General features: G+C 42.9%; 1 protein-coding gene across 10 annotated transcripts in view; it reads left to right on the top strand.

Annotated features, from left to right (window-relative positions):
* UBE2F (ubiquitin conjugating enzyme E2 F (putative)) overlaps positions 1-16,914 on the top strand; it is an 88,247-nt gene that overhangs the window by 44,474 nt on the left and 26,859 nt on the right. For 7 of the 10 annotated variants that reach the window (XM_074872558.1, XM_074872557.1, XM_074872559.1 and 4 more), the window contains 2 exons: positions 8,364-8,396; positions 10,725-10,787. In XM_074872558.1, coding sequence (XP_074728659.1) covers positions 8,364-8,396; positions 10,725-10,787 — 96 coding nt within the window. Of the gene's footprint in view, positions 1-8,363; positions 8,397-10,724; positions 10,788-14,498; positions 14,637-16,914 lie in introns of all 10 variants that reach the window. The other 3 variants (XM_074872560.1, XM_074872556.1, XR_012629408.1) reach the window with 2 other exon arrangements.

The raw sequence follows: 16,914 nt of genomic DNA, 5'->3' as shown, positions 1-16,914 counted from the left end.
AGAGAGCACTTAGAGGTCCAGCTCTGTGTGTTGATCTCCTGGAGGCTCCTAGGACCACAGAGCACAATGTCTCCTGCTGCCAACATCTTTATTCTTTCCTCCACGCAGCAAAGTGAGTAACAAAACATATGCTTGCAAGCAGATAGCTTTAGGGAAAGGCCACCACAGCAGCAGGGAGCTATCCCTGTAGCTTAACAGAAACAGGTCAGTGCAAGTGTTTAGTCTTGAAGACTTATTCTTTATTTCCTGAAAGGGTCTGAGGTGAGCACTGTGGGTCTTGATCAAAGGAATCTGTGAAGGAGAGAAAAATGTCCCTGAAGGTATGGGTACTGATCTGCTGCGAAGTGCTTGATGTCGAAAATAATATGGAGTCCTTTAGAGCTGTACTCTGTTCTTGCCAGCTCCAAGTGCTGCTGCTGAAGAGAACAAGACCATTTTCTCTCTCTCAAATATATACATACATATATGTGTATATATATAATCTGTCTAAGCTATTTCTGCTGAAAGCCTGGCTCCCTGGCTACCCTAAAGACACATACAGAAAAGTGATAATGCTTTTGGAATCAGAAGGGGGAGACGTGCAAGGGGGTTGCTGATGCTAACTGGGATGAGGAGCAGGCTGCCAGCATGTCACTAGATCCTTGAAGGGATTTTCTGCAGGATAGAAGGAGCGTGTTTAAGGTATCCTCTTCTCCAGAGTCTCCTGTGTAACGATCCCAGGGTGTGGATAACTGGGTGAGCAAGAAGCTTTATCGTGTGCTCCCAACTAAAGATATTTTTCAGATCCTTCGTAATGAGGTGGTTCATGTCAAACCCTCCCCAACCCGCAGTTGCCCTGAGGCTTGAGAGCAGGGGCTTCCTCTTTCATCTGCTGGGCTGATGTCCTCTGGTTCTCCTGATCCTTCTTGGCAGTTATGAGATCAGCCACTGCCTGATACTGCCACTGGATCCTGGTGCTCAAGAAGCTTTGCACCTTCTTGCAACACATGTTCACAGTATCCCTTCCTCAGGGCCTAAGCTGCATGCTGCCTTGTATTTTCTGGGATAGTGCAGGGGATATCAGCATTGCAGAAGACAGCTCTAGGGAAGCACTGAAACACAAGGGGATAAATATAGAAGAAACCTTAACTTAGGGAGTGGCAGCAGAAGGCAGAGGCAGGTACACAAGAGAGCTTTTAAACCAGTAAATAAGGAAGGACAAGAGTCACAAGCATTTGAGGACTGCTGATTGTCAGCAAACTTGAAAGGACACGCACCATTTGTCTCTTTCCATAATGTAAGTACTACTTCACGGTGTTGTAGGAACTCCCAGTGGTTCAGAGCCTTTTTTTGGTATAGTTTGGAGGGTTGTGTCCTCTCTGTTGGCCCAGATCTCTACATCCCTGCTTGATGCTGGAGACCATGTGGCATAACCTGGCCTGGCTTCAGCCAGAAGTTCATTTTGCACACACCACAACTTCTCTGACCCTATGGACAGTGGGGACAGGTGGAGATCCAGCTTCAAGATGTCACTGGTGCTCTGAACCAACCATGGACCAGCTCATTGGTGTCCTGCTCGCTGTGCAAGTCCCTGGCCCGAGGCAGTTCTTATGAGGGCTGGGCCATCCATTGAGGCTCCGATTGACACAGGGGACTGGCGAGAGCCTGTGCGTGTTAAGCAAAGACCAAGCAAGGGAGACTTAGTTGTTACAGTCAAAGGGGTTTCTGAATATCCTTGCTGGTCCAATTTAGATAGGTATTTGTAGCTGTTGAAAAGGCACAGCTTTGCGACAAGGTGCCTTTCAGTGGTTCAAGTCTCCCTCTGTAAAGGAAGTCATCTGAAGAGAATTGCAGTGCAAAAGATTTATACTTCTTCAATACCTTTGCGCTCAAAAGTGCTTAAAATGTCCATTGTTACTGCTTTCATTTCTTTGCCTTTCTTCTTCACCTCTAAAAGTTGAATAAGCAGTAGACAAAAAACTTCAGACCCAGTGTTTGGTAAAGAGAAGTTATAAGCCACTGAATACAATCTTCTATATAGGTCTGACATTATTCTATTTTTCTTAAAATAAGCTTCAGGAAGTTTTTCTGCAGGGGTACATTGTGTTGTATTTTGATTTTTATAAATCGGCTTTCTCAGTTTTGTAAGGAGTAGTTTTATTTTTTTTCCCTCTGTACATGCCCAGACCAGTGAAAATACACAATTCAATGTCTTGTATGAACCTTTGCTTCATAAGAATTGCAAAAATTTTCCTTTTCTTTCTAATGGCTTCTGGCAAAGCTAAATCTTTGTTTTAAATACAGTAGCTGTTATTACTAGCACGTTTTTAAAGAGTGATTCAGTAAAACAGTGTAGTATGTTAGTAAGTCTAATTAAACTATGCCTGTTTTCCCCAAATTGTTGATTTCTGAATATTCAGTTTGTGTCAACTTTAATCAGTTGAGTAGACTGGTCTCCAGAGGGCGATCACTTTAGTGTTCATAATCACCGTAGTGTAGTTCATTAAGAAGCTATAATAGGATTCCCCTGGGAACAATTTATAAAAGATTATCTGCTTGCTCTGAAGTAACCTTGGGGACAAATGTCAAGGAGTCAGTAGCAAAAGTAAGGGATTTTAGATGTGTGCTCCTGCATACTTGGCAGTTCACAGCTGTCTTGGTCTGGGAGAGGAACAGACTATAATTGTTCCTGTTTTCTTCCCTCTAGTATATTTGAGCACAGAAGAAATCGTTTTCCAGCCTTCCTCCTTTTTTTGTGTTTGCTAACTGGAGCAGTTCATGCCATTTAAGGTACCCAAAGCCCTCTAAGTAAGCTACTGTTGTTGTGTTTGGGTGGGAAGCACATGCTGGGATTGCAGGCACATGAGAATTGAGACAGCCTTTGTGGTTGATTAAAGAAAGCTGATGTTCTCTTCATCACCTTATTCCAGGTAGAAACAGTGTTTTATCTGCTACAGGAATTCTGCAAGATACTGTAACAGTGTTATATACAAGGTTACGGAGGAGCAGGACAGGGAGGGGAAATGTAAAAGAGAACATCTTATTTGGGAGAAGAGTGCTTAGGAGGCATTCTTTTTGTAAGCTACGAAGTGCCAACCATCTCTGGCATGAAAACATACTCTTTTTTTTAAACCCTTCAGACCAATGATAAGTTTTGTGCTGTCAGTTACATTGTAGTGGTTGTAAATAGGTCCATGGGGAGAATTCAGAGGTGCTTGTGGAGGTGTGTCAGGGAGGCAGAAAGTGTAGTCCAGCAGAGCCTGGGGAAGGTGGGACTGGGTGGGATGAAGACTGCTTGGTTTTCTAGGCTGCAATGAAGAGGGAAAGAAGCTGGGCTTGTTTGTGAGAGACGGTGGAAGAAGGTGAATGGAAGTGGAAAACCATCTTGAGCTGGTGCATAGGCAGACAGGAAGGAGAGAGCTGTCCCAGGAGGCAGCCATGCAGTGGCCTGACTTTCAGCATGCTGAGTTTTCAGGTGTAATTTCAAGCCCTTTTCCAAACTGTGATGTACAAGCTTGACACTAGTTTTATTGCAGTTACTCCTTCAGTTTGAAGAGAAAAAAAAAAAAATTGCTTCAGACATCTGCTTGTATAAATGAATGCTGCTCCTTTCATTGAGCTGAATGGGTTAAATTGTATATAAAAAACGGTTTAGCAATGAGCTTTAATCAGTCTATTAGAAATGCTTCTTGGATCTCTAAAGAAGTTTCTCTGATTGGAAGTTCATTAGCTGCTTTTGTCTGGCCTGTTTGCGTAAATTAATATATTAAATATACTTTGACTGTCAAAGGAAAACTTAAGTTACAATTTACGTGTTTACTCTCTCTTCAACAGAAGTGTTATGTGGTTGTATTTCCAAACATCGGCAAGCGTAGCTAAACACTTGTCTGTGATGTGGTTTCAATGGCATAGCTTTTGTGAAGTGGTTGTGAGAACTGCCACTTGGGAAGATTTGGTGACTAACTAAATTAGGACCTCCTACAAATGCAATGCTTTGAGACTCTCTAGCCTCAGGAGAGGCTATTTCAAAAGCTTATAGTTAGGATTTTGATTCATTGCTCTTGAACTTCCAACATTTTTGCAGTGGCAGGGTTTTTTTTTTTTTCCCCATTTGGCATGCCGTAAATAAATCTGTGGGCAGGGGTTTAATGTAACTTTTCACTCATGCAACACCAAAGTACTTAAAAATGAAAAGGGGCCATTATAAAGCGTTATATATAAGTCTGTGGTTCTTTTGACTTGCTTGTGTTGCCTTCCCCATGCTTGAGCTCAGAATGGTGACAGTGTCATGGAGCAGAGTGTGTTTCCTTCATTATACCCTCTTCCACTTACCCACTGTGGATTTAACCAGGTACTGCTCTGCTTGGGAACCCCGGCTCTTTAGTTCAAGTATCACGCTTGAATCCTCTGAATTAACATAGCAGATGCAAATTAAAACCCCTTGCATTCCTGAGACCTGCAGTTGTCTTGCATAAAGTGTCTAACCTCATGGGTGACATCTGTGCTGATCCCAAGCCTCTGGGAGAACAGGGGGACAGGCAGATGGCCTGCCCTGGCACAGCTGGAGCAGAAACCAGATAAAGAGGTTTGGGGAATCGTGCAGCCTTTTCTGCAGGGTCCATCCTGAGCAGACTGTGCCCCTGTGTTGCAAAAAGCGCAAGAGGTCCTCGGTTCTGCTCAGAGGTTACCCAGCGGTAGGGAGTGTACTTGTACTCTGTCACTTTGATGTTAAGCATGGAGAAGAAAGTAGACAAAAAGAAGCATTGTAAAGGAAACAGCCTTGTCAGGTATTTGCCATATGAACAGGCAGATCCCTATGTCTGATTCTCCTTTTGCAAGTAGATTCTCTCATTGAAGTGGAGCAGCATAAAGGTGTGCATAATGAACGTTTTAAGGCAACATCTGCCCTGCGCCTGTGTGTGAAGATAACCTTTAAAAATTCTTGTACATAGGGTTAACTTTCTGTTTTCAGAGTATTTAAGCCAGAAGTTCAGTAAATGTTTGAAGCCAAGGATGATGCTTTATTACATTAAAAGAAAACAGAAGTTTTTAAACTGTTAAATCTGACAGATCTTTGGTGGCTTGCAAATCCTTTTAGTTTGTCAGGAAAATGCGAAGCAAGCATTCAGGCAAGTGCTTATCTTCATGCAGCAAGCAGCTCTGCTGAAGTCAGTAATGCAAAGTGATTATTTTTGCAATGCAACAGTGTCAAGTTTTTCAAATATGAAATACTTGCTTGACTCTTGCTCATCTGTTCCATCCCACTTCCCTTTCTCAATATCCTAGATTTAAATCCAGGCTAGTCTCAAACTCATTACACAGTGTTGCCCTCTGGTAGTAATTTAGCATTATTTTTTATGGAGCCATGCAAGGGTATAAAACGAATCCAGCAAATCATAAAACTTGAACAGGTGGAAACATTAGAAACGATATTGAGATTTTCACACATACATTATTCAGTAATAATAATCCTTTTATGCTTTTTGGTGTCTAGAATGGCTGTGAAAAGCTACAGCACTCTGAAAACTCACAGCCTTACAGAGGTTTTTGCTGGGGTTTTTTGGATAGAACTCTGTGCAAAGCTGGCCTGAATGAGTCAAGTGTCCCAAAATCTTAAAACCAGGGTTCAGCAAATGAGAATTTGGGAGCTATTTAGGTAAACTTCAAAAGCAGGTGTTTACAGAATGGGGAAATAATTGGATATAATTTACTTTTCTGTTTTGAGTTGCAACATTTACTTGTGTAAGGTATGGCTTGTCGCTGCTGGTATTGAAGCAGAAGTTGTTTTGTCTGGAGAGACAATCTGCAAGTGTCCTGGTGGGGAGGCTCTGGGAGACGGGGGCTTCAGCACGGCTAAACGTAAAGAGAAGGTGAACTCTTCAGGATTTCAGAATCAGTGTGACTGAGTTTCTCTTTGGTTTCTTTTTAGCCATGCTGGTAAGTGGTTGAACAGCTCTGAACAGTTTGCAACCCTGCAAATGCCATTTTGGTGTTCAGGCGGGTTTTAGAAATGGACAGACCCCAGTGTGCTAGTGTGAGCTCCTCATACCTCTTTAGAGTATTTTTTAGCACTCAGTATTGTAATTCTGCATCACATTCTCCGGCAGCAGTCTGCTGTCACATGGTATAGATGAAAGATGACCCTTAAAAAAGTTAATTTATTCCTGCTTCTTCAAGTGGCAGAAAGCAAATTACTGTGCTTTAGTAAGGTCCCATTATCAAAGGTTGTGGGAAACACATAGTGGGTTAAAATCGGACACAAGAAATTCTTATCACTCCCAAGACTTACGCTCTGCCTCCCTGAAGGACAATACGGCCTTTGAGGGCAGCAGGGGAAGGGGCTCCTGACCTTCAGGGGTCAGAGCATCCGCTGGAGCAGAGCGGCTGGCTGGAGGCAGAGGCACGCTCAGCTGTCCCTGGTTGCACACCCTGCCTCAGTCAGTTCTCGGGCTGCATCCACGCCCGGGGCAGCGTACGCAGGGGCTCCTCAGCGGAGCAGACCCCGAGAGCGGTGACGCCGTGGCAGCCTGCACTGTGCTGTGCACCCTCTCGTGCCTGAATGCAGGGGAGTGAAATGGAAGCTGAGACGTTCATGCCTGTTCCTACTCTCCAGGCTCTCCACGCCACTGAAATCCTCCTTTAATCTGTGACTTCAGCTTATTTTTTCTCTAGCACCACTGCACTGTACAACTACTTTATCCTCAGCATTGCTTAATACAGGTTTCCTTAATACCATGTTTTGCTAACCTCTGCTATGCCCAGTTTCTGTGACAGTAGTTCTAGTTGAACAAGCACAGAACTTAAAGCTTAAAATGATGACTTTCATCCGTTATTTGAAATAGTTCATTTTCCCATGCTTCCCAAGGAACTGACAGGATGGTTATTTGGGAGTGGGGATGACTGCTCAGCACTATAGTCTTAAAATGTGTGGGTAACTGTAATTCTTGGGTGTCTCGGGTGTATCCTTTTTTGCAGTTTATGTGTCTGTGCTGCCATTGAAGATGATGAGTACATTTGAAAGAGTTGCTGTCTTTGCCACACCTGATGGTTTCAGAAGCTCCGTTAGGAGAATATGCTGAAACTGAAAACGCTGTCTGACAATATCAGCTTTGCTGGGCAGATTCACGTTATTAAAAGCAGATAAACTGAGCAGGTTGTTTGTGCAAGATCAAAAGAAAATTGGATCGTGAGAGGCTGCTGTCCGGATAATGCTGACATCGTGTCTTTTTCATTAGGGCATAATTGGATAGCATTCTTAAGGGATATGGATTTCTGTGGTCCACCACTCTCAGCGGAGGGCCCAGAACAGGAAACAGACTGAAATATGCTTGTTTATTGAAGTTCTTTGCCATGGAGAGGAACTTCTTACTTTGAGGCTTTATCTTTATTGTAAAATGTACATTTTAGCCATGAAACAATCAATGTGCGGTGCTTGTCCCTCTAGTAGAAGTCAGGCAGTGTGGTTTTCATGGGTAGGCAGTCAAGTGCTAGCAGGCTGTAAGGGCAAAGAGGTGCAATGCTGATTTTACTTAATTGTCTGGTAGGTGTGAGCTCCGGTGCTGACTTCAGTGGGATTTTGCAGTAGGTAGTTTAGTTGTTCTTCTACTGAAGAAAATGATGTTTCCTCTGGGTAGAAAAACTTAGCCTCAAAGTTGGTGGTAGGTGAACCTTTTAGGTCTCCTTCTGTAATAGCTGGATCTTAATCTTTGAAGGTTGTAAATGGAGGATGTGGGCTCTGAGGTCAGTGCTAGTAGAACCCTTTTGGAGATGCCCACCCCAAAATAAGCTGTGTTTGATGACACCATTTGGAGGCATATTGCCCTGAAGCTTCCTGTTTGCAGGAATTGCAAACCCTGTCTATTCAGCTGTGATTAAAACAGACATTTAAAGGCAGTAAAATGATTGCAGACATATCCTCATATAAGAATGGTGTTTCTCCATATTCATACTACACCTAAATCTTTTCTCTGATATTTTGACACAGTTTCAAATATTTGGCTGAGACCTTTTTAATTTTAAGAATGGATTGCTGAATTAAGTTTTATACCCACCCTTTGAACTAAGCAGTGCAGTCAGTTGGTGGCATATACTAAGTATTATTCCTCTTCCTGAGCAAAGAAGCAACAGGAATAAGACTCCTGTACACACAGAAAGATCTGAACTTGTATTTGAATATGCAGTATTTGTTTTTTGGTGACTTCTGAATATCAAGGATCCATGAAATGGGAAAGCTTTTTCAATATTCTGATTTAAATTAGCAAAACATCACTTTTAATCTAGATTTGATTTTCAGTAATTTCATGGATTAATAGAAAAATAAAGTATGTGAACGTGTTCGAAACACCTGAAGTGCATGCCTAACTGACTGTGCTTTTCCTTTGCAGGATGTTGTCTGGGGGTTAAACTCTTTATTTACTGTAAGTAAATGAATATTTTACATACCCACTTTCCTTTTTCCTGCCTGGTTTGGTTTCAGCATCACCTAATGTGAACCCCATCTGTTGCCTCTTAAGGTCATTATTTCCTTCGGCTTCAGTGGGTGTTGTACAAGTATGAAATCAGTTTGTGCTTTTGTTTGTATTACCGCAAGAATCATACGGCCAGCTTTTTCGTACATTGTTTTTACTTTTTTGGTAACAGGTTACTTGGGATCTTCCTTCCACTGGTTTGCAGAAAATAGAAATTCATGTTGCTCTGAGAGGGAATTGTGTTGGTGTTAACGTTTTTTAAAAATTGTATTTAGGAATTAATGACTGCCCTGCAGTCTCATTCCTGTTTTGAACACTTACATTCTTGTTCAAGGGCCTCAGTGCCCACCCGTGGTATTTGCATAAACCCTGACTTGTTACAGAAATGATATGATTTTGTTCAGGAACCCCATTTTCCCCCTTTTCCTTAGATTGACAGGAGCAAGAAACCTGTACCTCGTAACTGCAGGAGCATCTTGAAAATGGAGGAGAGGGGAGGAAGCTGCAAGAGGCAGGCAGGATGCGACAGCCACTTCTGCGCTAAAAGCGGAGAGAGGCTGAGTCTTTACTGTAGAAAAGCTGCCTTTTTTAGGGAGTCCAGGATTATGGTCCCCTTCTACAGCCATTACTGCTGGGTAGGAAGGTCAAGAGAAAGCAAAGTAAAGACACGAAGTTGGTCACCACATTTGTCGTCAACTCTGGAGAACACTACCCCAGGCACTCCAGGGTGTACAGAGGAGGCTGTGAAAAGCTTTGGATAAGGAGCATTGCTGTGGGCTCTGCTCTCTCTGAAAAAGGCTGGGGCTGGCAATTCCTTTCACTGCTACCTGCAGGAGGAGGGGCAGAGCAGTGACTGTGCTCCCAGCACTATCACCAGGATCATGGTGCGTTTCTGAAACCTCTAGCATAGACCAAGCCAGTGACTGGCTACAATGTCCTAACTTTCCTGGCATCCACAGGCTTGATTTATTTCGACAACTTCTTTGGTAAATTGATTTAGAAGATTGGAGAGCATTTGCCTTTTCAACAAAGAGTAATTGCATTTCACAGTTAGTCTCCCACTGCATGCTAAGTAAGTGGAAGAAAGCAAAATCCACTGGAGGTACAAAGAAGTGCCTTCAGAGGCAGAACTGCACATAAAAATAATCTGTTGGGCAAACAGCTGCAAAGAGCGATGGTCACGCATCAGAGACCACAGGGATTTGTCATGGCCGGTAAAAGCCATGCTTCCCAGCTTGCCTCTTGGGTTTCCGTCACACCCAGCTGCTTATAAATAATTAGGCTTTGAAAAGCTGGCATTGGATTGCACTGGCCTTACAGATTCTTTTGGGGGTTTCTTGAAGAAAATGAGTGAAAATGAGGTGGACTGGTTTCCTGGTTTGAATGAAATGGGAGGTTTGTTGCTTGAAAACGAGTCAGTGTGACACGAGCCTTTCACACTTGTGAAATGATGACATTTCACTGCTGTCACAGGCTAACCTTAAACTGGGGAAAGTAATCTGGGCTGCAGGGAGAATAGGGGGTTTTGTGATTCAGTGTTATTTTTTATGATAATTTCTCTTTTATCAGCATCTTGCTTTCTTTTGGTTTTAACCTTGGACCCTTTCTTCTTCCAAAGTTAGTATTCATTGAGGTTAAACTGACAGACCTGAGATTTATTTTGATTATTTCTGCTCCCTGGCCCCATGTGCCCTTAGCTCCTGGGGTCTTTGCCCTCCCTTTCCTCTCGGCCCTGTTTGTCCCATTGCACTAAAACTTTCCTGTCTGTCAGACTCCAGGTTATGTTGTTTCTTCACAGAGAGAATTAAATTGCTTTGCTATGGAGTTGGTATTAAGGAAGCTCTTCCTGCTTTATCACCAGGCTGTTTGCAGGGGTTTTTTTTAAGGATTTATTTTACCCTTGAACAAAAACCAACAGGAATTGTGCCTTCTGAAATTTTGAATGTTCCTTCAAAATTTGATTTAAAACTGTCTCGGTTTTCAAATAGAAATGCTTCACTGCCAGAGAGAAGTGTCACAGGGCTGTGTGTGGCGTTCCACCAGACAGGGTTGAATGCCTTGCTGCTGCTGTTCTTTAATTGACTTGTGATTTGGTTTGCAATCATCAAACTCATTTGCATCTACCTTTGGCAGGGATACCTATCGGGTTAGTGAGAAAATGGCATTACACTTGCTGGTCTTGTTTGCTTCATTTCATTATGTTGTTCATTAGGGCTTTGGATTCCTTGTATGATGCAGTGAGTGGGAACTCTATAATGTTCTCTGTTTCTTTTCCAGGATCTTTTGAATTTTGACGATCCTTTGAATATTGAGGCTGCAGAGCATCATTTGCGTGACAAGGTGAGTCAGCGGTTTATTTAAAGCATGTTGTTCCTAAACAAATATACTTACTGTACTCGGCGATTCCCAGTCAGTCCTTCTAAAGTATTCAAGCTGGTACTTCAGGCAGTCGAGTGACTCATTGTATCAGCAACCAGTTATTCAAACAAACTATGCTTTATCTGGGAAAGTAAACTCAATGCAGTAGCGTTATTCACCGCCAGAATTGTTGACCATAACGTAGTCATATCCCCAAAACAGATGATCTTTTCCTTCTTGTTTCCGAGATTTTCCCTGAAGTTATACATGTTCCGTGCAGCAAATGATGGTGAATTGGTTTGGTGCAGTTATCTGAGTAGCTTTTACCTTAAAAGGCCTGCCAAAAGATCTCATCCTTTTCTGCCTCTTTCAAAATGCAACTTTTTTCTTCACAACTCCTACGTGTTGCATGCTTTTATTAAGCCAGGAGAAATCTGGGCGTGTTTAAAAGACAGGAGTGCAAATTTAATTTTCTTTTTACTGATCCTGTTTATTCTGTGCATATTATGGATGGAGCACAGCAAAACATGGTATTGATTCATGGCCTGGTGAACATCTGTAGGATGTACCTCTCAACTGAGATGGAGCATGGAGGTAGAGGGGAACAATGTACTAACTTCTCTATTGTGTGGATCTCCAAACCTCTGTCGTGTTATATAGATGAAGTTGTGTTACATTATATAGATGCATACCTCAAGCATATAAAAGTTACATGTGGCATGTTCAGCATCTCTTGTTTTAATTAAATTCTTCTGTGGTGGGTTGACACTGGCTGGATGCCAGGTGCCCACCAAAGCTGTTCTATCACTCCCGCTCCTCAGCTGGACAGGGCAGACAAAATATAACAAAAGGCTTGTGGGTTGAGATAAGGGCAGGGAGATCACTCAGCAATTACCATCATGGGCAAAACAGGCTTGACTTGGGGGAAAAAAAGTCAATTTCATTTATTACCAATCAAATCAGAGTAGAATAATGAGAAATAAAACCATATCTTAAAAACACCTCCCCTCCCACCCCTCCCTTCTTCCTGGGCTTAGCTGTACTCCCAATTTCTCTGCCTCCTCCCCCTCCTCCCCACTAGTGGCACAGGGGGATGGGGAATGGAGATTGCGGTCAGTTCATCACCCATTGTCTCTGCCGCTCCTTCCTCCTCATGGGGAGGACTCCTCACACTCCTCCCCTGCTCCAGCGTGGGGTCCCTCCCATGGGAGACAGTCTTCCCATGGGGCTGCAGTTCTTCACAAACTGCTCCAGCATGGGTCCCTCCAACAGGGTGCAGCCCTTCAGGTACAGACTGCTCCAGTGTGGGCTTCCCACGGGGTCACAGCCTCCTTTGGGCATCCCCCTGCTCTGGCGTGGGGTCCTCCATGGGCTGCAGGTGGGTCTCTGCCCCTCCGTGGACCTCCATGGGTGCAGGGGGACAGCCTGCCTCACCATGGTCTTCCAGGGGAAGCTCTGTGCCTCCTCCCCCTCCTTCTTCACTGACCTTGGTGGCTGCAGAGTTGTTTCTCTTGCATTTTCTCACTCCTCTCTTCTGCTGCAGGCTTTTTCCCCCCTTCTTAAATATGTCATTGCAGAGGTGCTACCACCATCGCTGGTGGGCTCGGCCTTGGCTGGTGGTGGGTCTGTCTTGGAGGCAGCTGGCATCGGCTCTGTCAGACACAGAGGAAGCTTCTAGTAGCTTCCCACAGAAGCCACCCCTGTAGCCTCCCTGCTACCAAAACCTTGCCATGCAAACCAAATACATCTTCTGATACTTTTGTTGAAGTTAACCTTAAAGATTGAAGAAAGTTTCCAGGTAAATGTTGATTTGAATAGTTCATTGAAAATACAGTCAGGCAGTGCACCTAATTTATCTCATTTTTTTCAAGAGGAAACATGAGGATTGCAAGTTCATCTTTCTAACTATTTTCTTGTTTAATGAGATCTTGTAGCTATTCTGGTATTTGTCAGTCTTTGCAGGGCTGGGTCGAGACTGTAAGCCTAAGGTGAGGAAAATGTAGTAGACACCTACTCTGCAAGAGGATTTTTTTTTAATGGTTTGGTTATATCATTTTGGCAAAAAGTGCCAGGAAGCCTTCCAAGCCATAAAACACTGAAAGTAGTCACAGAGGGGATACAGCCCAAGAAACAAAACCAGCATAGTGAAGGTAGCAGGGTGAATCATTTTCTTTGTTTGCATTGTTAGACTGAATTATTCTCTAATACCTTGCCAGGGAAATTTGTAGCACTTTGGGAATGGTGAGGCTACACACCTATTGCTGAGTGTGGAATTTGGCACCTGATTGCTTCTAACTGCCAGAGGGGAAGCAGTTTGGCTGGTGTCTGGGTAGGTTTTTGTAAGGAGAGATGCTCCGGTGGTACTAGTAGAGTCTTGTCGGATGTGCTGAGGCTGTGATAGGCGAGCCTTACCAGTGCTTTGAGTAAATTGTTAGACCTCAGACCAGCCAGACAGTAATGTCGTCTTCCCAAAGAGTGATGAAATGCTAAGTAATCACTATCCTGCATCTCTCAACCTCATTCAGAAATTGGAAATCTTGGGAATCCACAGAAAGGGAGAATGCTACCTGCTTTAAAAACACACCTCCCTCAAGGACGGAGAGGTGAGCACTCAAAATGTGTACTGCTACACTAATAGCATGGAAGGTAGTTGGTGGTCTTTTTTTTTTTTTTTTCAGATAACAGCAGCTGTGGAAGAATTGAAAGGGAAATTGAATGGATTTTTTGGTAGCATTCTAAATGAAAAATATGTTTTTACTTAGTAAACTCTTAAGTAGTCTCCTCACAGGCATCTGTAAAATTCATATTCTGCTATGTATATTTTTTTGGAGCTTATCTGAATTTAATTTAGGTACTTCATTGATAATGACAGCACTAGGTAGTGGCAGATTTTCCATAGTATGTTTTACAGCAACATCAAGACAAAACTAGTGATGCCTGTCTAGAGAGAATAAATTATGCAAGGGAGAGAAATGGCTGCTTTTACAATTAGCCTCAAAGGATGCAGTTGCAGGGTGAGTTAGTTTTTGTCTCACTTGGCCATAGATGTCATGTAGCGTATAAGCACTTTGTTGTGAAGTCAAACTGCTGTGGTCCTGTCCTGTCTCTTAAGAAAATACTTGCAGTGCACGATATGATTAATACGAGAATGCTAATGTATTTTCCCTGAGACATTTTTATGTGTGTAATACAGTTATACAAACAGCGTATATGCAATATATATGCCCACGTGCACAACCCGTAATCAGATGTGCAAATATATCTGTATGCAAATAGTTTTGTATACAAACATCCATGTCTGACATACTATAAGAGAATGCCTTTGGTCATTTGACAGTGTGGGAGTATATGGCTTGTAACAGCCAAAACAAATGCACCTCTAGCTGTCCTCTGTGCTTCTCCTGGAGGAGATGACTCAGTATTTCACTGATGTCATTTCAGATTTGAAATCCTGGGATCCCTTTGCTGACATTCCAGGCTAAGTGTGGCTGCCTGAGAGGTTAAGAGCTAATCTGAAGCCTGCCTCTGGTTATTGAAAATGTGAGACTGGAGTTTGTTCAGTTCCGTAGGCTGGTATTAAGTCATCAAAAAGGACTGCTGCCTTGCAGATGCTGGAAGAATTCATGTCATAGATATCAAATCCTTATTATTGATTCTTGGAAAACAGTTGTGCTATGAATGTTTGTGTTACAGATCAGGCTAGAAGCGGCCGTTATTATCTCTTCCTGAATAAGGGACCTCTTCATTTTTACATTAAATCTACGGCTTATACCTGAGCAACTAGTTGTAGCTTTTCAGTTCTGAGATGTAAGAATCGTACAAAATTCAGAGGTAAGTTGTTCAATTAATTGCTTTAAAAAACTGTGTCTTATCTGAGATCTGAGTTAGTGCAGCTTCAGCTCCCAGCCCTTGGGAGTCTCCTTCAGCTTGATGAAGGAGCTGTCAGTTACTGAACTTCTTCCTTTCCAGCTTCCTTCAGCCAGTGATCAAGTCACTTTTACGTGAGTTATTTTACATGTGATTGTTTATGCAGCTTTGGTAATTCTACAGTTCTTCCCCACACACTTTGCAAGATGTCTGTAACTTTTGGAAGGCTGTACAACAAATTTCAGCAGAGTCAACGTCTGTTTTCACAAATGCTAGACAAAGATTATCTCAGTATTCAGCCTCGCTAGGCCTCTGCTTATCTATCCAGAAACTACCTTCTTACCAGCTACAGAAGTGATGTAGAGACCTGTGTTGTAATCTGTTATTTTCATCAAAAGACCTTTTCAGTGACAGAGGATGCTGTCTGCCACCTTGTGTGACTTTTAATTGATTTGCAGAGATAGGACCCCTGTATTTGTCTGCATTAGGTTGTACTGTTCAAGTGATTTCCTCGTCATTGTGATCAATTTTGTAAGGCTTCAGTTCGGCCAATCATGAGTTTATCTATGATTGTCATCAAGTGATGTTAGATGCTCCAAAGCTTAGTTACCCACATGATAATCTTTTTCCATATACACAGTCACATGTCTCCCCTTTCAGCTTATGAGCTCTATCTCATGTTCTCATCGTGCACCTCCGAGAAGGCTTTGTCTTCTCAGAAACCTCCTTTCCAGTACCGGGGGGCTGGAAAGTCCCCCCAAAGCAGTCCCCCCAAAGCTTTGTCCTCTCCACCAAGAAGCCCTGTTCCCTCAGCCTCTCCTCACGCTAAGGCCTTCCCAGCAGAGCTGTCCCCAACCCAGCATCTGAGCCTGTCCCCGTGCAGGGGCTGAGTGTGTCCCAGCAGCAGGGCTTCACATTTGGCCGTTCTGGGCCTCCTGAGGTTGCTGTTGGCCTTTCCCCCAGCCCACGCAGGTCCCTCGGGAGGGTGGATTTGCCCTCCGGCATGTTGACTGCATCCTCTTTAGTGACTATTTCTGTAGATCTGGTGCCAGCTTCCAGACTCAGCCAGTTTTTAAACTGAAACCTTCTTGCAAGCTTGTTGACTGTGGCTTTCAGCATTTCATAAAGCATCCAGATAACATTACAGTTTCCTTTCACTCTTTTTTTTTTTTTTTTTTTTTTAACCCCCTCTGGCTTCATTTAACTCATAATTGTTTCCAGCTTAGGGAAAGTTTGCATTGTTTATTTTTGTAGTGTTACTTTTTGGAATATTCCCGGTGCCCACATTGCACTGCAGTTAGGTCACAATTACTGGAAGGTAAGCAACCATCCTCTCTTGGTTTAGCGCTCCGTAAATCAGAATAAAAAGATGATTGAAGTCTCTATGTAAACTAAGCAAGGTGTTTCCCAACATTCGCTCTTCTCACACTGATACAATCTCACCAGTTTGGTAGTATGAGTTTTCTTGTTGAATTTAAAGAACTGCTTACTAGTTAGTTAGCTGGAACTGCTTTGGATTTAGCAGACAAGTCAGCCTGTCAGTAATTATGTGGATGACCAGAGCCGTTAATTGTCAATTGAATCGATTCCATGGATTCCTAAGCAATGAGCAAGTGCTTAAGCTTTAATGACTACTCAGTTAAAAATTATGTGCTAGGAATTGTAGAATTTGGTGTTCTGTACAGTGAACAAATAGAGCTCTATTGATTGCTTTCTGTGGCAGCCGGGTAGGCTGAATACTGAAAGAATAGGGCTGTAACTTGTAATACAAAACCAAATCAGCTTAGTAGTTCAGGACTTGTGTATTCCTTAGCCAGAGGTGCTGTGGGTGCTGTGTCTGCTATTTGTTAGCTGAAATCTAGAAAATGTTTTCTGTACGTACATCTGTCACAGTGGTTTTGAGATACTACCTCAGGACATTGCAGTTCCCTGGATTCCTCAAAAGCCCTTGTATTTCCTAGTAGTGTTTGTCTTTGCCAAAAAACATTTCAAAGCCATATGTGCAGTACAAAACAGGAAAATTCATTACACTATTCACGTGGCTTAAAGTAGAAATGTTTTTCTGCATATTCCTCAGCTTTCTTCCTCACCTGGGCCTGCCATGTCAAGAATACTAATGCTTTGTATTCACCTGTTATATTTAGAATCTCAAGTTGGAAGGGACCCCTAAGAATCATCGAGTTCAACTCCCTGCTCCTGGCAGAACTACCTAAAACTAAACTATATGACTAAGAGTGTCATA

Source organism: Strix uralensis, chromosome 6, assembly GCF_047716275.1.
Source record: "Strix uralensis isolate ZFMK-TIS-50842 chromosome 6, bStrUra1, whole genome shotgun sequence".
NCBI classification, from domain to species: domain Eukaryota; kingdom Metazoa; phylum Chordata; class Aves; order Strigiformes; family Strigidae; genus Strix; species Strix uralensis.
Note: the sequence above shows the minus strand (reverse complement) of the source record. Positions and strands in the feature narration are given on the sequence as shown.